We start from the raw sequence: 22761 nt of genomic DNA on the forward strand, positions 1-22761 counted from the left end.
ATCATTCAATTCCTGCAGTGCACTTTTTTTTAATTTGCATCAGCCTTATGTCCAAATGTTTCCCACAAGGTCCGAATGAATGTGAGCAACGAACAACGAAAAAAGAAATTACTCCAACATTATCAAGAAATGAATAAAAAGCACAAGGATATTATGCAAAAATTACTAATTAGTTATATGCTTAAAAATGTATAATAATTGTGTAACATAATTTGAAATATGTAATTATGATAATTACAAATATAGCTTTTCCCTAGATTTTTCCCTTTTCCCCCAAGCATTTTTCCCTGTTTAAAATAATTTTCTAAGTCTATTCCTTGCAACTCATGGAACATTTCTTACCAAGTTGCTCATTGCCTTTTCCTCTTTTTTTTTGCCCAGGTTTCAAAGGTTTACATACATGTGTAAGGCTTCTGAAAGCAGCACAAGGAGAGTGGCTCCTGGTTTCAAATGGTTAATAAATGATTTAATTTAAAGAGCTTTTTTTGTTTTGTTTTTACATTTTCATTAATAAGTTTTAACTTTCAAACATCAAAGGGTAAGTTTATTAAATCTAACAACTAATTTATGGTTGGAGGGAGGATCAGGCATTTCCCCAGAGTGAAGGACGGATATTTGGAAAAATATTTGTAGGGAGGCTTAAAAATGAAAATGAAAAAATAAATAAATATATAGTTACACCCCAGCCATTCCCCTATACTGATTAATAAAGAACAGTCCCTTAAAATAACCGATTTACCTCAGGATGATGCCCCTATGGTACATGATAACATGTTCTCTAAGGTGCCTGTCTGGTGAAGAAAATGTGATGAAGTGCGCTTTAAGGATGGCCTTAAAATAAAGAAAACGTAAAGAAGTGCAATGTAGGCCACCTTGTATGCTAGAAAACACAGCAGGTGCTGGTGCTGCATGAGATGCCCATTTTTATTTTTTTCTCCCCTGCCCCTCAGTTAGTCTGAGTCCGCCACTGTTTCTCAGAGAGACTTTGATTCATGACATTGATATAAGCTGATAATGAACAATGTGTCACACCGGGTGATTTTACTTGTCAGTGTGCGCAGTCACTGAACAGCACGTGAGAGTTACATGTGAATGCAAAAAATAAAGGATTGTTCCTTTAATCAGAGGCCGGTTTCACCTTTGTCGGTCCAGCAGGGTGAGCATTGTATTTAGCCATGTTCTTCGCGTGGTTCACTAACAATTTAAGTATAATATATTGTATTTAAATGATTTAAAAATAAATATATTTAAATATGGCGTATTTTTTAACGTTTCTAGAAAAGACACACACAAATGTTTGAATGCAAAGACTTTTCTACACCCCCCATAAAGCGGTGGTATCGTCCATTTCCCCGGAAACGCCGGCAAGAGCATAGCACAAACCAAACCCCGGCGTAGCAGCAGAGGTAGCAGGTAGGACTGATTTGACAGCGAAAGTGGAAAAAAGGTACGTTTTAGAAGTATTTAATTATCTTTATCAAGTATCAATCATTAAAAAAATAAGTTGCCTGTATTTCGTGTTAACGGGTCGATTTTGAGCCTTTGACGCGTGTGTTTACAAATGAGCTTACGTTAGCAGTGTGACGTTAGCTGTGACACCCGCGAGCTCCACTGCTAGCAAACAAAAGAAGCGTCCCCTTGGAAATATTTTAAACATACAATGTTGGTTTTAAGTTGTATTTAAAGTTTCTGAGACGTTTAATCGAAAACCAGATGCGAGATTTGGTCTCAGTTTGTAATATTAGTCACCTTAACCTCGTAATCCGTGTTAGCATGAACGTTAGCATCAACGGAAACGTTCTAAAGCCGTTTTCCTTATTTCAAAATTAATTTACGTTAAAAAGCTTTCAGACTTTTATATTCACTTTATAAATTATAAATGTGATATTTGTTTGTCTGGTGGTGTGTGTAAAAATAATAGCCGAAGAAATCTCAGCATTTTCATTTCAAATTTCTTATATAATATATATATTTCTTAAATATATATGTTTTTTTTTAAATTTATAAGGCTGTTCCATAAAAGCAATATAAAGCAGAGTAAAATAAAAAATAGATATAAGAAAAGAGGCAGTGCACTCAAATAAGAGACACAATATGGTAAAGTGAAATGATAATTACTGTGTACATTAATTCAGTTCATACCCAAATTAACCAATTCAGACATTTCAGAAGTTTTGTCTCTTTAAATTATATTTGATTCCTTGATATTCCAACCGTTTCCTTTATTTTTGTAGAAAAAGACGAGTCCTTCCATTGATATATAAACCTTTATTTAATCAGGTAAGTCACATTGAGATCAAGATCTAATTTTCGAGAGAGACCTGAGTACACAGTAAAAAAACATAAAACAAACAATTAAAATACACATATTTACAATATCAGTAAATAAAATAATATAAAATCTATTTTTAAGTCATAAATTATCCTATATAAATCTTTTATATAAAATCATAAATTAATGAAGCAAAATAATACAACAATTAGTCAATTAAAACAAGTTAAAAACAATCACAATTTATATAAAGTCCTGTTTCTTCCAGAGTCACAACCTCAGAGATCAGAGATTTCCCCAGAGAAATAAAAGGAGGGTTGTCCCTCACCCACTTTACCTTGCTGACCTTCCTCACCAGCATTAAAAGCGACTGAACCAATTGGCAACATTTCCAACTAGACACAAAAGACACAAGCAATGCAACTTTTAAATGCAGACCCCCTTTTTGAAAACGGACTTATTCAACAAATCTTTTTTTAAATTACTCAGATAATGAAAGTGCTGACATTAGGTGAATTATAAGTGAGTTATTATAATTTTAAAAATGTAAATGTATGAACTTTGAGGCTGAAATAAATTGAATTTATTTTGCTCGAAGAGATGTTCAGCAGTCCTAGTAGTGAATAGTACATGGCAAAACAGTCACTTTACATGTAATTGCACTGTTATTTTAAAGATTTGGCCCAAGATTCATTTATATTAAGCACTAGAAAATATGATTTTGATTTTTAATATTTACATTTATAGCCATGTTTGGCCTTATTTCCTTAAAATTGCACATTTTCTTCTGACAAGATCTCAGCCTTTGTGTTCTGATAGTCTTTTTCACTAGAAAACCCATTTACAGTGATTTCTAACATTTTGAGCTGGTCCACAATGTTTATGCTAAAATTAGTTCAATAACTTGTGATCACAATTTGCCTCTCGTTTCTAATAATAATACGATTTTTTTTTTTTTTTACATTTATTGTTATTTAGAAGTACAAATGAAAATCAGACAGTACAACAATACTGCAAAATACAGCATGCACCATTGTCAAAAAGCCAGCAAGCGAACTAGTAAGAACCAAAAAAACAGAACAGACAAATAAGAAAAGCACAAATGGCAACAACAGCACCTACAAAAAAACCAGACCAACAAAAATTAATAATAATAATTAAAAGTTTTTGTCTAGTATGTATGTTGGACATTCTGAGTATTAATAATATCTCTCTTGTTTTGCTTGTGTGTTCACTTATAGAAACAATCGGTGCCATCTGGCAGTCATCAGCACAGCATCTACACTGGACAAGCTTGTAAGTATTTATTTTTAAACGTAGCGGGTGAAGCTAATGCAGTCCAGCATTCACACATTTATGATACAGCTGCACTCTTAATGTCTCACCTCTGACTGGATTATCACAGTGTGGTGCAGGAACCTTTTCACCTGAGATTTTGTTTTCTTTTATTCTAGAATCTCTTAGATTTGAATGGACAAGGCAGCCACAAGTACACAGGTGTGACCTTCATCCTGCATGTTTGTCCCTTCAAAAGATGATTGATTATTGGCTTGTCCTGTCATGTAGAGGTGTGTGACAGGTGATTTTTTTTTTCTTATGTGTAGCCCAGCTAGTGAAGCCCGTAAAAGGTGCAGTGATGCCTGTAAAGAAGAAGAGGAAGCTCCCTGATGCAGATGATCATGAGCACAAGTGTAAAATTACAAGGTAACACACACACACACACACACACACACACACACACACACACATAAACACACATTTACAGTGTGAGTGAACGCATGTGTCCGTCTTCTCTGGTCATCTGCCTGCAGTGAAACACTTAATGGTGTATCTTGAGTCTTCATATGATATTTTCTGTCTTTCTTTTTTTTGTACGGCTCATTGTGTGTCCTGGGTGTGTTTAGTAGCATGTTGATCCAAATTCTAATGAGTAGCTAGTGAGTCAGAGGCTGTTTGCTGGCGAGGAAAGCCACTGGCTGAACCCTACAGCAGCCTGAAAAAGGACTGGCAGGGTTTTCTTTCACCTGGCAGACAACATACTGAACCCCCCACCTTCTCATTTTTCTCTACTGTGTGTGTGTGTGTGTGTGTGTGTGTGTGTGTGTGTGTGTTTTGAAGGAATTTGGGTGGAAAAGTGTGGGTGTTAATGTCGCCTGAATGCAACATGTCAAAAAAAAAAAATCCATCTTTGTGTGCGTTCAGAGTTACGCTTCTTTCTGTTCTCGTGGGAAACTCTGCACTCAGCACATACTTGTCCTGTTAATCAGAGCTGGGTCACTGTCAGAGGCAGCAGGGCTCTGTGTTTTTAGCCGAACCGGTTTCTGGTAAACCTGCGACACCTACTGGTTGATTAGGAGGAGTGAGGAGACAGCAGTCAGTTGAGGTTTAAAACAGGTTTTCAACAATTTGTGAATCACCATTAGAGTTCCTTTGGTGTACAGTCATACATGTGCACACAAAATATGAGGCTAATTGGTCCAGTAGTCGGCAAGATTAGCTATGGACAGACAGACACACACACACACACGTGACTAAATGAAGGATAAGCCTTGTGGGGATAAGAATGATATTTTGGTGTTGATTTAAATCACAATATAGCAAATGTATGCAACATCACATGTTCAAATCAAAAAACTGTCTTCCAATGTTAGCATTACTTAGAACCGGGTTTCCCGCACATTCATGCATTTGTGGCGGCCCACCACAATTTTAAAAAATCTGCTGCAACAAATAGATTTTTTTATGGCTGGATTGTTCTTTAGGAGTGCTGTTGCAATGCATATTCTTATTTAACTTATTATGTTATGACTTACAGGGTATTTTAGGTAACATGTAGCTATATTTAATGTTTATAGCGATTTATTGTAAAAAATAAAATAAAATAAAGAAAAAACTCTATTGTCCGGTGATGCAAAGCAGTTTCAGGTGATCATCAGTCTCAGCAGTCTTCTGCGAGGATGACTCAAAAATTGAGGCAGCCTCTCTGTTTGTATATATGTAGAAAGGTTCTGATGTTGCCATCATATCTGATGAAGGTCTGCTAGACCAAAATGTTGTTTTTCATTCAATAAATATGTCAGCAGTAAGAGGGACAGTGTGCAGGAGTTTCTGTCTTTGTTTATAAATCGGCCAGCCACAATTTTTAAAAATCTGCTGCAACAAATATATTTTTTTTTTTTTTTGGGAGGTGGATTGTTTATTAGAAATGCTGTTGCAGTATATATTCTCTAAAGTTATTTATTGCACCAGACTCTTGGAGCACAGAGCATACTCTGGGCACAGACAGAGCAGCAGAATGTCAGTTGCATCTGATCAGCTCTGGACGGATTGTTAGATCAATTATACACCCTGCGGCACAAACTCTTCAAACTGCTGCAGAGGAAAAATGGATTATGGAGAGCTTCGCCTGCTCTGCATGGTGGAAAGTTATAGCTGTGTCATTATTAATTACATATTTTCACATTTACCACACACTAATCTAGACTTGATTTCTTGTCTTCACTTGTGTATGACTCAGCTAAAGTATTGACACATTTTAGGTTATTGTAACAGGACATGTTACCTGGGCTTTTCCTGGAACTGCCTAGACCTACCTCTGCATATATGTAAAACAAACCTTGTTTAGTTGCAGCTTGCGTAGAATCAATCACTTGGACAACAGATATTAGTATTTTTTAAAATGTATTTGTATAACTCTAAACCCAATGCTTTGGTCTTTGTTGTAGTTTTACCCGGCCTCAGATCCGCGGTGCAAGGCCCATCAGCGCTGACAGGCTGTTTTCCATTAAGAAGTGCCTGGCCTGGTTCCACGAGTACGCCGGCCCCGACAAGGTTGTCGGTCCGGAGGCCATGGAGAAGTTCTGTGAAGACATCGGTGTGGAACCAGAGAATGTGAGTCCACCTCTCTTCTCCCTGACCTTGGCAGGCTTTATTTATCATCATTATTATTATTATTATCATTATTTATGTCCTTTTTACAGTCTATGGAGACTGTAGACAACGATCCACAGTGTGACGACTGAAGACGCTGTGCACATGCCCCATGTTCATTTAAATGTTAGCAAAGCTTAAACTCATGGCCTCTCTCTCTTTCTTGTAGATTATCATGTTAGTTTTAGCCTGGCATCTAGAAGCAGCAAGTATGGGGTTCTTCACAAAAGAGGAGTGGCTCAGGGGAATGACGTTGTTACAGTAAGAAACTTTTCATGTGCTAAAAATCAATGTTACAAATGAGATGCTCCTGTTATCATGACCTACATTTCCATCTATTCCTTTTTGCGCCGACACCTCACGGCTGTCACTTGTCAGTAGACCTATAAGAAAAACTGTTGAACTGTAATTGTGTTTGTTTTCTGCAGGTGTGACTGCACAGAGAGGTTACAGAGTAAACTGGATTATCTGCGCAGTGAGCTCAGTGACTCTGCAGTCTTCAAAAACATCTACAGATACGCCTTCGACTTTGCAAGAGTACGTTTTTTTTGTTTAGAGAACACTTTAACGCCACATGAAGATCTTGTTTCTGCTGTTCTCCAGTGTTTCAACATTTCAGTTCTCACCTGCAGTGATAGTACAGATGTACTCCAGGTTGAGATCTTAGTTCAGTAAATGTGCAGCCTTGTTTTCCAGCAGTCAGATTGAATATTACCAGAGAGCTCTGTGGAAAAGTGACTATCAGCAGGGCCCAGTTGTTCCGATAATCTGATCAGATTTTGGCTATCAGATTGGATTAAATCCTGAAAGTGGGTTTTTCAAAGGACAAAAAAGGATTCTGAAATTGGATTAGATCCATATGTTGTTTTTTTTTTAGATTTTTCAAATATACATTTGTTTATATTTTACATTTGACTTTTTAACAGTTACTGTGATAAATTAGATAAAGTAGACATTAGGCAACCTATTAGGCCTTGCAGTACAGTATTGTTAATACATATGTACTTTTTAAAGGATGTCCTATAATATAATCCCCCAGATAGCTGTCAAAATCAAACAAAAAATATAAAAAATTATAATCTCAAAGATCTCAGTTTTATTCTCTTTGACATCTCCTACAGTGATAAGTGGTAATTTCAGATTGTTTGTTGGTAGACATACATCGTGACATGTCGTCCCATATAGCACACTGGTTATGTGGATTTGATCTTGAGCAGTTTGTATCTGGATCAGGGAGATCTAGCCCAGTGCTGCTTTGAAAAAACGTCACAAAAGTAAAATGTATTAGCTGATCCAGGATAGCAAAACATGGGATTTCCATTTCGTGATCATTCTGATCTGGATTAAAATTTTTGATTAACTGGGCCCTGGAGTCACAGGATCAAAACAGGGAGTGAAACTGTCACAACAGTTCTGTCCCTTACTGTTGTCTTTGTGCCTTTGCTTGTCCTCAGGATAAGGACCAGAGGAGTTTGGACATGGACACGGCTAAGTCCATGCTGCGCTTGCTGCTGGGGAGGACATGGCCACTCTTCCCAGTCTTCCACCAGTTCCTGGAGGTAAATTCTTACTCTCACTTGTTTGGATCAACTAGAGTAATGTTGCAGTTATTAATTTTGTTATAAAAGCTTGAATAAGGACTGTAGCTGGTTGTGACATCAGTAGAGTATCTCTGCAAAATAACTCCTTCTTCCTCTAATTGCCCTCCCAACTCCTCCCTCCCACAGCAGTCCAAGTACAAGGGGATGAATAAGGACCAGTGGTATAATGTTCTGGAGTTCAGCAGGACCATCAACACAGACCTCAGTAACTACGATGAAGACGGAGCTTGTAAGTAAAAAAGCAGCTCACTAACAACTTTTATTTTACAGCAGCCTCACACAGAGGCTTCAGTCAACCCAGAAATGTTGGTTTTCCCACACATTCTTCTATTTGTGATGGCCCGCCACGATTGTGACCGACTGTGTTCATGCATATGGCATATATTTTGTCAAGATTATGTAGTTTTTGTTTAATCTTGGAATTTTCAGCTCAGTTCCTGCAAGTAGTCTAAAATACACTGTGTAAACAAAATTGTTACATTCATACTGTTAAGTGCAAAAAATGCGCCATTGAAACCCATTTAAACTGCAAGTTTTGATCCCACAGCCATCAAAGCATAAAAACAAGCACTGTATTATTCCGGGTTGTCACCCTGGGCTTTTGGAATTTGTCATTTCTACTATTTCCCACCTGACGATGTCATTTTTTGTCATATTTGGCATATGGAGAAAAAACATATTTCCACTTAGTGCTCTGTCACAATCAATGCTGCTGCAAATTCATTGACATATCCCAGGCTGTGATAATTAAAAAAACAAATCTACTTTGCATGTAGTATATTGAAAATATTTTTTTAAAAAGTTTTTTTCATCTAAAAACATAGTGGCATCATGGCAACAACCTGGCATTTAAAGGGTTAAAACTCTGAAAATTAATGAATATTTGGTATTTATAATTAGGACTTATATTTGTTAAAAAAATAAACTCAATGAAAGTTTAAAATAATATTAATGTACAATCCTTTTAAAGCTTAATTCTGAAAAGCACTTTGTGTGTAATATCAAAGTGTGTTAAAACATCTACCACCACATATTGATTTTATAATTTTGGAGCTGGATCCTTCATCAGGAGCTCTGCTGTAATACAGTATATATCCCGTTCAGCAATGGATTGCAGCAAACTCAGAGCCAGTACAGAGTACATCTGCTCTGGGCACAGATGGAGCAACAGGACATCAGATGCAGAGAAATTGAAGCTTTGGCCTTTATTGTGCTGGGTGTCAAACTTTGCTTTTACTTGCTTCTGCAGCAGCTGCTCCTCTCACCCATCAATCAGCTCTGATTGGTTAACCGATCAATTATCAACCCCATGACTCAAACTCCACAATCTGCTGCTATGAATTGTTCAGTGCTGCATTCATAGACCCACAAAAAAGAAAATGACGCACACACACACACACATGCACACTAAAACGGAAAGTTTACTGACTTTAAATCTGTTTTCTAGACCAGAAAAGTCAAAGTGACTCTCAATTAACTGTGCAACTGGCCCTTAATAGGTTTTTCTTTGGGCTCTGTTGCTGCAGTTTTGTCAGGCCTGGTTTCACTGGTGGATGCAGAGAGGGAATCTCTCTTGGTCTCTCATTCAGCAGAGCAGGAGTTATATGACACCACATGATGCACCACAGCTAATATGATAGCTTCCTCCATTTAGACTCTGGTTCTCTCCATTCCCTCAAAGGTCAGGATGACTGTTTACTGTAGAAGCCTATTTCTGCCTATGTGATGAAAAAAAATCCTACCAGTCTCTATACTGAGAAACTTTGTTCAAATAAAGACTTAAGATGGAGTAGCTGAAGGTCAGGCGCAGTGAAAGTGGAACTGAAAGGTAGGGGTGGGTGATATGTGAATGTACTCAAGGTATCGTGACTTGTTCCATGTGCAATGTATAAAATGACTTGATGGCGAACATAGAGTATAAATTGTCACTTTGTTTATTAACCACCGGCGTTTTGGGTCTCTCACTCCCCTTTATGGCTCTCACACACACACACACACACACACACACACACACACACACACACACACACACACACACACACACACACACACACACACACACACACACACACACACACACACACACACACACACAGAGAGAGAGCAGGGCTTTTGCAGAGCTACACACCATGACTGTTTAGTTACATTTCACACCCATGGAGTATTACTGCGATTTACAAACACCATTAATATATGAACTGAAGAGCTGTTAGTTTGTCTCCAGCTGACAGAGAACTTAATGTTTGGAAATGGCAGTAGTGTGAGCAGGTGAGGGGTTTATTTATATCTGCAGTGCTCCGATTGTGAATGTGAAGTCACATTTTGCGACCACGGAGCACCAGTGTGACTTGCAAATATTAGTAATGTATGAACTGGAGAGCAGTTTGATTGTTGCTCATTCACAGTGAATGAATCCTCACGGTTCAAGCAGACGCGGAATCTGTTTAACTTTCTGCTAATGTTAACATCCAACTGTTGACTGGAAGCTTCAAGTCCACAGCAAAAACATCAACACTTCTGTCCTGAGACAAGCCAGGTCCTTTAAAATAAAAGCACCATGGGCCCCGCTTTGACTTATTTTATTATAATAATACTTGCAATAATAATATTTCTTTAAAGAAGCACTTAAACTTCCTTATAATCGTATTATATTAAATGTTAAGAAATGTAATAAAAGTAGTGTATTCAGGTTTATTATATGGCAGTAGCTACTTGATTTAACTTTATTGTAATCGTAGTTCATTCAATAGTAGTTTTGTAATTTAGTAGTTGTCCATTGAATGACATTTTGAGAGGGAAAAAAAAAAAATATATATATATATGTAAATACCCATTTAGGGTATAAATTTAGCACTTTCATCTGTATTAAATCATTGATGGGCCAACTTTTTAAAACATTCTATGCATTATTCAATAGCTTCTTTCTGTGATGTTTTGCATACAAAATTTTAAAAAAGAGTAAAAAACTGAACAGGTCTGATTTTGTAAATGCTTGGTGCTGCGTGATTTCTCACATTGACCAGCAACCCAGATAAGTGCTGGATCTGTTTCAATATTATTTATGTTGCTGCTTTGTCTGCAGGGCCAGTGCTGCTAGATGAGTTTGTGGAATGGAAGAAAGCTTGGTCAGCATCGTAGCAGACGACGCCACAACACCAAAAAGAAAGAGAGAAAACAAAACCCACAAACACCAGAGGAATCTTTGCATCATTTAAGAAAAAGGAAACTGCAGTTTGGGATCCCACCAACACTTTGACAGACTTTAACAGTTTACACACACAGACGACATAATCCTCCGCATCATCAGCCAGCTGCAGTCCAGAGGCCTTTCTCTCACTAAGTAGACTTTTTATAGTGTTAATTTGGAGAAAATGTTCTTAACATAACAGAGAAGAGTTGTGGAATTTCTGTTTTCTTGATAATTATTTTTTCCCATTTTGTGTCTTGTTTATAGCTGTTTTCACTATAATAAAAAGGAATCAGAAGTATGACGCTGCCTCTTAATAATTGGTAGACTACTTTCAGACTTCTCATTGTGATTTGCATCTGTCAGCTCAAAAGGTTGTTGCTTTCTACTTAAAATGGAGCAGCTCTTTAACCCTTTAAAACCTGGATCGACGTCACTTTTCCTGTGCTGTATTCAGACGCCTTTCATAAGTATTTAAACCTCTGAATCCTAAACACATTGGTTTGAATTCTTTCATAAACGTGGGAGAAAAAGAGCGGCTTGGCAAGAAATGTCCTACAAATTGCAAGAAATAAGGAAAAGAAAAAGACTGGAAAATTAGTTATAAAAAAAAGGGACAGAGGAAAAAATATCAGAAGATAATAAAAATAAGGGGAAAATATCCAGAAAACTAGATTTATAAGTATTATTAATTTTTTAACTATTTTATCTCCCTCTATTTTTTGTTTTGTCTTTTTCTAAATTTGATTTATTTTTACTTTTTTTTTGTTTTTTTGCTTAATTTTCAGGTAATTTTCTAACAGCTTTTAACTTCTTCCCCTGTTGTTGAAAGAAGTCAAGCCAAATTGCCGAGGTTTTCAAAGGGTTAAACTTGTCTGATGTGATGATGTTGTTACTGTCTGTCATATCTCCATGTGGAAGTGTGTCCTCTCTCTCTCCTCCCTCTCTGTCTCTCTCATGCCCAGCGGCCCTGTGGAGGCGGCGGCCATGATGGCGTTGAGGCGTGTCAAAGAGAGGGAGCGCTGTTTTAGCCTGGGGGCGGGGCCAGGCTCATCAGGGGTGGGGTCTGGAAGGTGACCGTACCGGTGTCCCTCCTCGTCATACTGGTAGAGGCGAATGACGCGTCTGCGGCGGCTCCGGGAGGATAATGCTTTACTGCCTGTCTCTCCATCCTCCTCTCTCTGCTCTCCTTCATCTACCTCCCCCTCCCTCCCTTTAACTCCCACTTTCTCTGCCTCCTCCTCTTCACTTTCTTCTCCATCCTCCGTGCTCATATTCTCCTGCTTACCTGCCTCCTCTTCCTCCTCCTGTCTCCTTTCCTTCTTTTCCTCCTTGCTTCCTCCTCCATCTCTCTTCTCTCTGTCCTCCTCTGTTTCTGTTTGACTCCCTCCATCCTCTCCTATCAAATAGAAACCACTGAACTCTCTCTCCTCCTCATCATCATCATCACTCCCTTTGTTCTTATCCTTCAGACCTCCTCCTGCCACCTTTTCTTCTTGCTCACTTCTTTCTCCATCTCCCGTGTTCCTGCTCTCTTGTTCACCAGCCTCCTCCTGTCTCCTTTCCTTCTTCTCCTCCCTTCTCCCTCCTCCATCTCTCTGCTCTCTGTCCTCCTCTGTTTCTGTTTGACTCCCTCCATCCTCTCCTGCTAGACAGAAACCACTGAACTCTCTCTCCTCCTCATCCTTCAGATTTTCTCCTGCCACCTCCTCCTCCTCTGTCCTCGACTCCTCTTCTTTCATGTAGTCACATCCCTCCAGATAGGCTGTGGTGTCCTGCTCCTCTGGGTTTTTCTGCCTGAAGCTCCTCTTCGGTTTGGTGGGGGGCCATGAGGTCGTCGATGAAATTGTCGTATCCATGATTACACTGTTCGCAGTGTCATCATCGTCCCTCATCTGCTCTGTCTCAAAGGCGTGGTTGTCATACATGGGGGGCAGGGTTGTCATGGTGACCTGAGTGTCGGTTTGGCATCGTTGTTGGCGTGGTGATCGCAGCCTTGTAGTGACTGCTCCTAAACACCTACAGGAAGCAGAAACAGTGTAGTTCAAAAACCTAAAGATGTCTGCTCGATTACTCTAATAATTTCTGACACAAATGAGGACTGACTCAAACCGATTTATTTCTTATTTCTTTCACATGGGAAGAAGGCAATGAGCAACTTAAGAAGAATGAAAATGACCCAAGAAATTCATAAAAAATACAAGAAAATTACCTGAAGATTTGCGAAAAATAAATAAATAAAACATAAACAAGGAAATTACCTGAAAAAAATGCTCATAATTTTACACATGTAATTATGATAATTATAAAGTCTTTTCCTAGCTTGACTTGCATTAATGTTTTTGTGCAGCAATACAAAACTTTTTACCCTCTTTACTCATGTATTTACAAAGTAAGCTGCAGTGATCTGAATTTACTTCTTCTCCTGGTTTAGTCTTCATTTGTTTCAGCACAACATCAAAATCAATTTACAGTCACTTGAGAAGTGCTCGAGTTATTCGATCAGTCACAGTGAACATCAAGTCTTTTCTAATGCAACTAATAACATCCTGTTTTGAGCATTTCCTGCAGATAATCTGAAAAATTAAAAAAAAAAAAGTGTGTTGTCAGATTTTGTGAATCCTCTTTCAGTGTGAGTAGGAGCTGCGATGTTGGGATCCTGAACGCACCTGAGAACATGAGCCCTGCTCAGAGCTCCAGCACTGAAGCCCACCACAAATGTCAGCAGTACTGAAGCCGCCACGGCTCCTGCAAACTGCCCGTCTGAGACGTCTGCCTGCCTCTCCTCCAAAGACCCGACATCCCTCCTAAACCTGAACGCATCACTCTGCTCTCTGTGGTCCCGGGTTCTCTTCCTGTTCTGACCAACATGGAGCTCGTAGGGCCACAGCGTGGACCCGTGTGTGTGCTGCAGCAGACAGTAGTACAGGCCGCTGTGGAGGACGCTGGTGTTGGGGACCACCAGGCTCCCGTCATGGCGCATGAAGATGGGCTCCAGTTTGCTGTGGAGACCAGGAGTCTGGAGATCTCCAAAGGGAGTGTGCCAGTATTGGACCACACCTACACATGAGAGGAGGAGCAGGTACAGGTGAGGAGTTACAGAGCTACAGGTGTGTGCTGATGGAGTGATGCTGACAAAGAAGTTAAAGGGGAAGTCTGGTGATATTCTTTATGCTTCTTTCTAAAACACATTTCATGAGACCACAACCAAAAGTTGGCGTATATGCTGATAAGTACTGTGTGTGTATCAAAGCCTGATATCTTCTCCTCAGGGCTGTAGAGCTCCATTGTTGTCCAAAAGCCATTAAAAACACATCGGTGAGCCACAGTGTTGCCCTGGATGACATGTTTTCTTTTCCATGAACACACACACTTTATTTGAGTCAATTCCACACCGTCCTGCTGCCAAAAACAAACAAAAAAAATCACTAGAGCACCAAATGTCCCTAACAAATGCACTCTTTCCTCCTGTTTGATAAAAACAGTGGTGGTCAGCTGTTTTGGGAAAGTCTTGTTTTTAAGAAAGACGACAGCTGTGTTGTTAAGTTTTGAAGATAATAAATTGTTTTCCCTCATAAGTCAGAAAAAAATCCTTCATCTTGGTTTTGATTTGTGTACATTCTAATATATTTAAGGCAAATAATAACTGCCTTTATTATACGTGTCATGCATGTCATTTTATTTATGTAGACAGAGATCACTGACGTCTTCACAGACAATCACACATCAGAGCAGAGGGCAGCTTTTCCTGGCACTGCTAGTAAAGCTGTGTTTACACTAACTGGATCATTCAGGTGAATTCAAATAAACTGAGTCGCTCCGGTGTGAAGGCAGAACTCTCTGTTTGTGTTGATTGTCTTTACTGACCTGCATTTTTTGCCTCTCCGCAGTTTAAAGTCAGCTCTGCTCCTGGATGACCTTTGACCCCGCAGGTTGGTGCAACGGTCAGACTGCCTCGGCCAATAGTTGCTCTTTCTGGATTTGCTGAACTGGCCAGAAATGCTGTGAAAGTTAACCACTGGGTTAACATTTTGAACCTGCACAGGAAATAAAAAAATCAGGTGAGTTTATGTTTAAAGTTCAGTAAATGACTCTGAAAGCTGGAGTCACAGCAGAGCTGAGGGCAGTGGTAGAATGTGACAATGCTTCAGTACGGGTTCGGGATCCAAACTTTACTTAAAAGATCATTTCCGTCCCAACTCCCAGGTAGCAATAAGTTTCCTCAAAGGGAAAACTCTCCACAGGATCACTATAAAGAGACAGAAAATGACCTTAAAGAGACAAAAATTACATCATAAAGACACAATGATCCTCAAAGAGACACAAGGTGAATGCAAAAAGAGAAAAAATGAAATCAAAAAAGAAAAAAGATTTCAGAGTTACAAAATCACCACAAAAAGACAAATGTCCTCAAAAAGACACAATGACCTCAAAGACACTTAAAATTATAACAAAAAGACACAAAATTACCTCAGAAACAAAATTACCTCAAAAAGACACAATTCCTCAGAGACATCAAAGAGACAGGAAAAAAATAGAAAAATACACAAAATTATCTGAGAGTTACAAAATTACTTCAAAAAGACTCAAAATGACTTTAACAAGACACAAAATGATCTCAGATACACAAAACTACATGCACATGTATAACAAATGCAAAGAGATGCAAAACAACAACAGCAACAGGCAAAACCACCACAAAGTCTGTGCCTTGCTCCTCTGTTTGGAGGATGCTGGGGCCCATCTCGTAATCAAGAGTAGAGACCATTTTGGTTCAGAAAATTGGCAAATCTGCCAGTCTGCCATATGATGTTTTTTAGTTAGCAACCTCTGGAACTGAGCAGTACAACTTAAGAATTTAATGTATGATTTATGAAAAAAAAATGAGTGATGGTCCACATATAGAAATGCAGCCGAGTGTCTGTCACACAGTCTGCGTCGGTGGTATTTACCTGAAACAGCTGGTGTGATTTCCTCTGAATGCTGCCGTGTTTTCCTCCTCCTGTGATGGACGTGTTGGTGTGACAGTCTCCTCTGGCAGAGTTTAAAGTGCAGTTTCTCACATGACAGCGGGGATGTCTTCTCCTCTGATGATGTTAAAGATTAATAGCATCACAGCGGCAGTAGTATTCTTTTATAATCTCACATGCTTTCTGTGCAGAAACCTCAAGGTAAACTCTGTGAAGCCTGCAGAGGGCCGACAGCCGGATCACATTAATATGCTGCTGTCCTCTTCAGTTAAAGCACCAGTGACTAATCTGACGCATTTCCTTTGCTATACTGGTAACCAGTAGTATCTGCAAACGTGTGTGTGTGTGTGTGTGTGTGTGTGTGTGTGTGTGTATTTATTTCCAAAAATAAAAAAAATAAGCTGTAAGTTTTTTCACTTAATATAAATTTTAAAAAAACAAGCTGTATGACACAGGCTTCACTTTCACACAGTTCAAACAACCAAAAAGCTCATAGAACAATGGTCAAACATCTGTGAGAAGAAAACAGAGGGGTGAAACCGGTTATGAATGCTGCTCTAGTATTACCTTGTACAGTATATCAAAGAGTATTGACGTTTTGGAGCCTGCTCAGTTATTCCTGTAATGACTACAGCAGCCACTGGAGGTCAGTGACATATAATAAAAGCTTCAATGGAAACTTTCCAACTTTCTTTTTTAACAGTAAATTCCTTCCTACTGTCATAAAATGTCAACAGTGCTCCTTCACTTCTTGGTTTACGGTTAAATCCTTCTGTGCTGTATTTCGTGCATTTGCTTGTTTCTTTGGAGTTTAGCATCATTTTGAACAGACATCCGGTCTCTGGTTGTTAAATGCTTTACAGATGTTGTGTAAGGACCTCATACTTTGTTGAACAATTAGACCCCTGTTCTTAAGCATTGTGAGCAAGACAATGTATAATGAACATTGTATCATGTAGCATAAATGGCATTGGTTTACAAAGTTTGTGACAAAAATCAGAATCTGAATTGTCTTTGTAAACTTTCAACTCTGAATCAAACATGTTGACACTTAACAAAGAATCTGACTCTCAGCATACTACTTCAGATTTCTGTGTAATATGTATGAATAATGTACAAATATGTAAACGTAAGAAAAAAATGTATATGTGAACAAATATTTGCATAATTCTACAAGTGTGAAACAAATAAATGCAAGAGCAGAATAGGTAAAAAAGTTTTCTCAAATAGAAATATTGCACAGTTATTTCACATACAATATAAGCCACAAATATATGTCAATTTGAACACAGCTAACTCAACCCTTAGGGACTGTTTGGCGCATTGTATGCACTTTTCATTTATCATTTTATGATAATTTTGGCTGTGTACATGCATGGGGCATAAGTTTTCTGTAAGTTTGTGTTTTTTTGTTTAATCTTGGAATTTCCTGCTCAGCTCCTACATCCATCCATCCATCTATTTTCTTCCGCTTATCCGGGGTCAGGTCGTGGGGGCAGCAGCCTAAGCATGGAAACCCAGACTTCCCTCTCCCCGGCCACTTCGTCCAGCTCCTACAGTGAGTCTAAAATACACTGTGGAAAAAAATTGTTACATTCAGACTGTTAAGTGCAAAAATGTGCCATTGAAACTCATTCAAACTGCAATTTTAGATTCCACAGCCATCAAAGCATAAAAACATGCATTGTATTATTTCTGGGAGTCATTCTGGACTTTTGCCTCAGAATTTGGTGTTTTCCACCCGATGGCATCATTTTTACCATATTTAGCATCTTGTGAAAATACATGCTTTTTCACTAGATGCACTGTCACAATCAATATTGCTGCAAATCATTGACATATCTCAGGCTGTAATAATAATAATAATAATAATAATAATAATAATAATAATAATAATAATATTGATAAAAATAAAATAGAATATAAATAAAATAAAGGAATGAATGAATGAATAAATAAATAAATAAAAATCTATTTAGCAAGTAGTATATTGAAAATGATTTCCTTTTTTCAACTATAAATGTAATGGCATTGTAACAAAAACCTGGCATTGAAAGGGTTCAAATCTATGAGTATTTGTTATTCATGATTCGGGCTGATGTGTGTTAAAAAATAACTAATAGAAAGTAGAAAATAATATTATTGTATAATATTTTTAAGGCTTAATTTTGAAAAGAGCACTTTGTGTGCAGGGCGTCATGAGTGTGAGTATTTGACTATTTGATTGAAAATAATTCTTCTTTTATTTAAAATCTAAAAACTTAGTGGCGTAATGACAAAAAAATGCCATTGAAAGCTTTTAAATTCTGAATATGAATATTTGGTATATATGATTAGGACTGAAGTTGGTTGAAAACCAACTAAACGAAAGTAAAAAATAATAATGTATAGTTTTTTTTAAAGCTTGATTTTGAAAAGGGCTGTTTATGCACAGAGTGATGGGATTGTGTGTAACTGGCCTATTGGAGTGTTAATAAGATTTTTAATACAGAACTTTTACCCTCAACAGAGCATTTCTACACTTTAATATTGCTGCTTTTTCTTGTATAAAAGATCTAAATACTTTTCCCATCACTTGTAAACAGTGTTGAGTGGTTCCAGTTTGTCCTTGCGGTTCCTGAAGGCATCACAGAGTCCGTCTGCAGACTTCAGATGAGTGAAGGCGGGCTGCAGCTCCTCCTCACTGTCCCCGTGTGTGTGTGTGTGTGTGTGTGTGTGTGTGTCTGTGTGTGTTTTACTTCCACGGCTGCAAACTAACTAAACTCTAAGTGGAAGCTCTGCACATCACCGACCTGACAGCCGAAAGAACAGGAGGAAGAAACACCGAAGTCCTCCCGGGAGAAGAGACAGAGCCGCCGGGGAGCTGACATTTAACCGAGTATTTCTACAGGTAAAATCTAATTATTTAAAGCTTAGCGACTGAAATAGCTTTCAGTCATCTGAAGTCTGCCTGGAAACCTCCCTGCTAACCGAGTGTGAACCTGCTGCTAACCGTTATTAAAGGGTCTGCTGTGTTAAATGTCAGAAAAAGTGAAGATAACGTTGGTTTCAGTTACACACGTTAACTTTGACAAACGACACGAAGAAACGATTTATAAAACTTCAGTTTGAAACGTTAAATTATAAAACTGAACAGAAGAAAGGTATTACAGTAAAGAAATGCGGGTGGTTTTGCTTTCAGTCTGTCAAAAATATGAAAAATCTTTGAAAAACCTCAACGAACTCGCTATCTTTCAAGCTAGCTCCCGTTAACAATGACACTTCCGGAAAAATCCGTCAAAAATAAAATGTGTATCTTTTATGCGTGATAAGGTAAATTTTTGTTTTATATCGGGTCAAACTTGTGTAAAGATCGTGAAGTTGCTGCATCAAGACAGCAAACGTTACAATAAAACACATTAAATAAGAACCGGAGATTCACTCCTGGGTCAATGATTCTGTAGTTGTCAGAGGAATTTTAGTCTAAACACCTGCACAATGCAATGACTGGCCACCAGAAAATACCGTCTGTCTCTGTTGAAGCAGCACGTAATCATAGTTCCAGATTATTTGGCACAGAGTTTGACAGAAAATAAGTGATAGATAGAAAAGGTAGATTTCTTAGTCATTTTTAAAACATGCTTTAAAATATGGAATTCAAATTTGCTACATTTCCTTCATTGGTGGCCTCCATGCTGCTGTCTACCCTTTGCTAACCTGTTTTTTGGTCCGTTTGTGACCTTGACTGTAACACATAAAAAAAAAAAGAATCTCACACACAGAATGACATACTCATCTGCTGCAGAGCCGTATACACACCTCTGATCTATTAACAATGGGAAAGCACTCTATTTTACTGGGTTTTGAAGCATAATTTGGGTGGAGAAAAGATATAAATGACAGTAGTTGATTGAACTACTTAGCACTGACTGGAACAAGTTTCTCATTTTCATCTTAACAGTACATCAAAATGTGTTTCTGAAAACATTTGAGATGAGAAATAATTTATGCAATTACAGCATCTTAACTGATATTTGATCAGAGCTGCCTGGTTTAACAGTTTGAGTGCTGTTCACTAGCAGTGACGGACATGATTGGAAGCTGCATTAGAGACTCCTCGACTCTGATTGGTTATGTTTGTTCACGTGCAGTAAGGCTAGTAGAAGTGCTACAAGGCAATAGAGTAGGCAATATATATATTGGGACATATATACATATATATATATATGTATGTCCCAATTAGTGCTGTGTGAAAATAGTGCCAGTTACAATAAATATGACAGTTTAAAAAAAAAACTTACTTATTACAGATTTAAGAGTTCCAGAAATCCAAAGGCATAGATCCTAAAAAAAAGCACACCATTAGTGAGTAAATTACACGTGAATGGGTAAAGAAACTGGACTGAAATACATCTTGTAGTTCCTCCTGCCACTGGACAAGTTTCACTTTACATTTGTATTGTAACGACAAAAAAATAACTTGAATGTATCCTAATAATCAGAGTTGGTGTTGTACTGACAAGATTGCAAAATACATAAAATACGATTAATTGCCATAATAACAATTCTATGACAAAAGAAAAATTAGGGACAGTATTTGGGTTTTTATAAAGATGTATGCTTTCCACTTTCAGTTCTGTGGTATCCTCTCCATGACAGACATTGCACTTTTATTTTGAAGGCAGCTTCCTGTGTAATATTGACTTATTCTGGGTGGCTTCACACAGCTGAAAAACACTTCAGGCTCTTTTACAGAATGCTTCTTAAAGTTAATTTCAGCAAAGTGAGACAAGTAGACTGAGTTACAAAGCTGCCTTCAGGTGCATCAGAGGAATTAATGCTGTTAAAGCCACACATAATCTAACATTTGATAGTCTGTTTAAACATCTGAGGTGTTGTTCAGCTGTCACATTTATCTGTGGCGAAATGTCGATTAGTGCCCACATGAAACCACACCCATGGGTGGTTGGTTTTTTTTTTCTCTGTTCTTTTTACTTGCTCCATAATCAGCCCTCTGTGTCTGTGGCTGACACCCGAGGTCCTTAAAGGCTCAGTTGAATCCTTTCGTCAGTTGTTTTCACAGAAAGAAACAGAGCATTCTCGCATTGAAAGGAATCAGGAGTGAGCTGTGTGATGCATTAAAGGACTGAGCAGAAAAAATGTATCATACAATCAGATCTGGAAGTTAATCTGGTACTGCTGCAGGCAGTTTGAAAGAGGTGTGTACTTGTTGACAGCAGATTGATGTGAACAGGTGACTTCTTATAGGCAGAGTTCCTTACCTGCTGCTGACATTTGTTTCTCCTCCTGTGTATGTTTACCTCACATTTATGCTCTTTTTCTTAATTTCTCAGTGAGTTAAACTGGTCAGAGCTGATGTTGAGTAGTTGTTGGTTCTCTGTAGGGGTGGGCAATAAAGATATTATATCTTATCAAGATATGAAACTATATATCAGCTAAGATATTGGATGTTGTTATATCGTGATATGGAATAAATTGTGTTTTTCCCTGATTTCAAAGGTTGCATTATAGTAGAGCAATGGACTTGTTTTGGCGTCTTGGTGTAATATGTTTGTGTACACTGTATAAGAATATTTTCATCACTTTACCTTAATGTCAGATAGCCCTTTCCAAAAGGAAACTAAAACAGTTATCACAAAAACACCAGACTCCACTGACAAAAACAGTAACATTACTGAGCAGAACACAGGAGTTGCTACTGTTGCCTTGATTGATTAGAGTGTAAGGTAGAAGTGGAGTAAATATTAAAAGCTAGAGCACACACTGATACTGATTTTTCAAGTGGCTAAAACATGTTTTGTTGTTGCCCCGTCCACAGCAGTACATTGCTTAGCTTCAGGTTTATTAAAGATGGTAGCAAAGCAACAAAGAACATGAAATAAAAACAGCAGAAATGTTAGGTGGGTCGGACTGCCGTGTTTAAGATATCTTTAACTATTACAATTACAGCTGTAAAAGGATAACATAAATTAGTTTACTGATTTTGCATATATCTGCAATAGAAATCAGTCGCCAGTTGTCTGCCTAGACATTGTAAAAAAGACTTAAAAGGCATTAAAATTATTAATCTAAAAATAAGGCCTTAATTTGTATTGAAATGTACGTTAGCCAGCTGTCACTGTACCCTGGACAACGCAGGGAAGCGCAAATTCAGTGAAAAATGGCCATTTAATCAAGATTTTGTGGCATGGCTGTAACCGCCACAAGGCAATGCCTCAGAGACTCGGCTTGCTTTATGCAAAAAGTTTTTCCAAAAGTGACAAGATGAGAATGAAAGCAGTTGAATCCCAGATGCAGAGTAAGAAATACCAAATGGACAAGAAAAAAACAACAACAAACAACACTGGCTATTACCCAAAAAGCCACGGTTCATGTTACGATAAACATTTGGGCCCAAAGTAATTGATGTAAGTAGTTTTGTTTTCACTTATGGTTGTTGTAAAATTGGTCATAAATGTTATTCTGAGTGGTATTAAAATGTCTTTAATAAACTTAAATCTAACTTGCCATATGCTGTAGGAACCCTTAAACCAGTTGGGTGGATATATTGGATATAGATGAGGCATCAGAATATACAGTATATCTGCTGAAGTAACAGGAAACTGCAGTACACAGATGCTAAATATGAGCCTGAGGTCATTTAGACACTGTGTCACCATGACAGAGTTTGTTTAACAGAGAGCACTTTTTACAGTGTCAAATGTTACACTCAGATAGCTCTGTGTGTTGGTTACATAAACAGTGTTTTAGACTCTAACATAAAGAACTTTTTTGTGTTCATGTAAAACTATCCATTGTTGG

General features: G+C 38.0%; 3 protein-coding genes across 5 annotated transcripts in view; 2 read left to right on the forward strand and 1 right to left on the reverse strand.

The window, feature by feature from the left end:
- Window positions 1–1344: 1344 nt before the first annotated feature.
- Window positions 1345–11291, forward strand: dcun1d5 (DCN1, defective in cullin neddylation 1, domain containing 5 (S. cerevisiae)). 2 transcript variants are annotated; one of them, XM_088079273.1, is made up of 11 exons: window positions 1399–1447; window positions 2235–2280; window positions 3514–3568; window positions 3727–3769; window positions 3877–3976; window positions 5998–6163; window positions 6372–6463; window positions 6631–6739; window positions 7657–7761; window positions 7930–8032; window positions 10886–11291. In XM_088079273.1, the coding sequence occupies exons 5-11, from the start codon at window positions 3909–3911 to the stop codon at window positions 10939–10941; spliced, it is 699 nt and encodes a 232-aa protein (XP_087935399.1). In that variant the 5' UTR covers window positions 1399–1447; window positions 2235–2280; window positions 3514–3568; window positions 3727–3769; window positions 3877–3908; the 3' UTR covers window positions 10942–11291. The 2 variants fall into 2 exon arrangements, with proteins under 2 accessions (XP_087935398.1, XP_087935399.1); XM_088079272.1 differs by lacking the exon at window positions 2235–2280 and having other exon boundaries at window positions 1345–1447.
- Window positions 11000–16181, reverse strand: LOC148189440 (uncharacterized). 2 transcript variants are annotated; one of them, XM_088079270.1, is made up of 5 exons: window positions 15943–16181; window positions 15167–15239; window positions 14858–15027; window positions 13660–14050; window positions 11000–13009 (listed from the first exon to the last, which is right to left on the reverse strand). In XM_088079270.1, the coding sequence occupies exons 3-5, from the start codon at window positions 15018–15020 to the stop codon at window positions 11893–11895; spliced, it is 1671 nt and encodes a 556-aa protein (XP_087935396.1). In that variant the 5' UTR covers window positions 15021–15027; window positions 15167–15239; window positions 15943–16181; the 3' UTR covers window positions 11000–11892. The 2 variants fall into 2 exon arrangements, with proteins under 2 accessions (XP_087935396.1, XP_087935397.1); XM_088079271.1 differs by lacking the exon at window positions 15167–15239.
- Window positions 16182–18602: 2421 nt separating this feature from the next.
- The window catches only part of capn5a (calpain 5a), a 39483-nt gene continuing 35324 nt past the window's right edge, over window positions 18603–22761 (forward strand). The window contains exon 1 of the mRNA XM_088079274.1: window positions 18603–18850. The gene's annotated coding sequence lies outside the window, so the exon portion shown is untranslated. The remainder of the gene's footprint in view (window positions 18851–22761) is intronic.

The sequence above is a fragment of the Plectropomus leopardus genome, chromosome 6 (genome assembly GCF_026936395.1).
Source record: "Plectropomus leopardus strain MGB_pleo_1.0 chromosome 6, ASM2693639v1, whole genome shotgun sequence".
Classification (NCBI taxonomy): Eukaryota; Metazoa; Chordata; class Actinopteri; order Perciformes; family Serranidae; genus Plectropomus; species Plectropomus leopardus.

Coding starts and splice junctions, on each gene's coding strand:
- LOC148189440 (XM_088079271.1), bottom strand. CDS start 15,020: ATGTTAACCCAGTGGTTAACTTTCACAGCATTTCTGGCCAGTTCAGCA. Junction 14,051..14,857: donor CGGAGAGGCAAAAAATGCAG/GTCAGTAAAGAC, acceptor TCTCATGTGTAG/GTGTGGTCCAATACTGGCAC. Junction 13,010..13,659: donor AGCAGGGCTCATGTTCTCAG/GTGCGTTCAGGA, acceptor TGCTTCCTGTAG/GTGTTTAGGAGCAGTCACTA.
- dcun1d5 (XM_088079272.1), top strand. CDS start 3,909: ATGCCTGTAAAGAAGAAGAGGAAGCTCCCTGATGCAGATGATCATGAG. Junction 3,977..5,997: donor CACAAGTGTAAAATTACAAG/GTAACACACACA, acceptor TCTTTGTTGTAG/TTTTACCCGGCCTCAGATCC. Junction 7,762..7,929: donor TCTTCCACCAGTTCCTGGAG/GTAAATTCTTAC, acceptor TCCCTCCCACAG/CAGTCCAAGTACAAGGGGAT.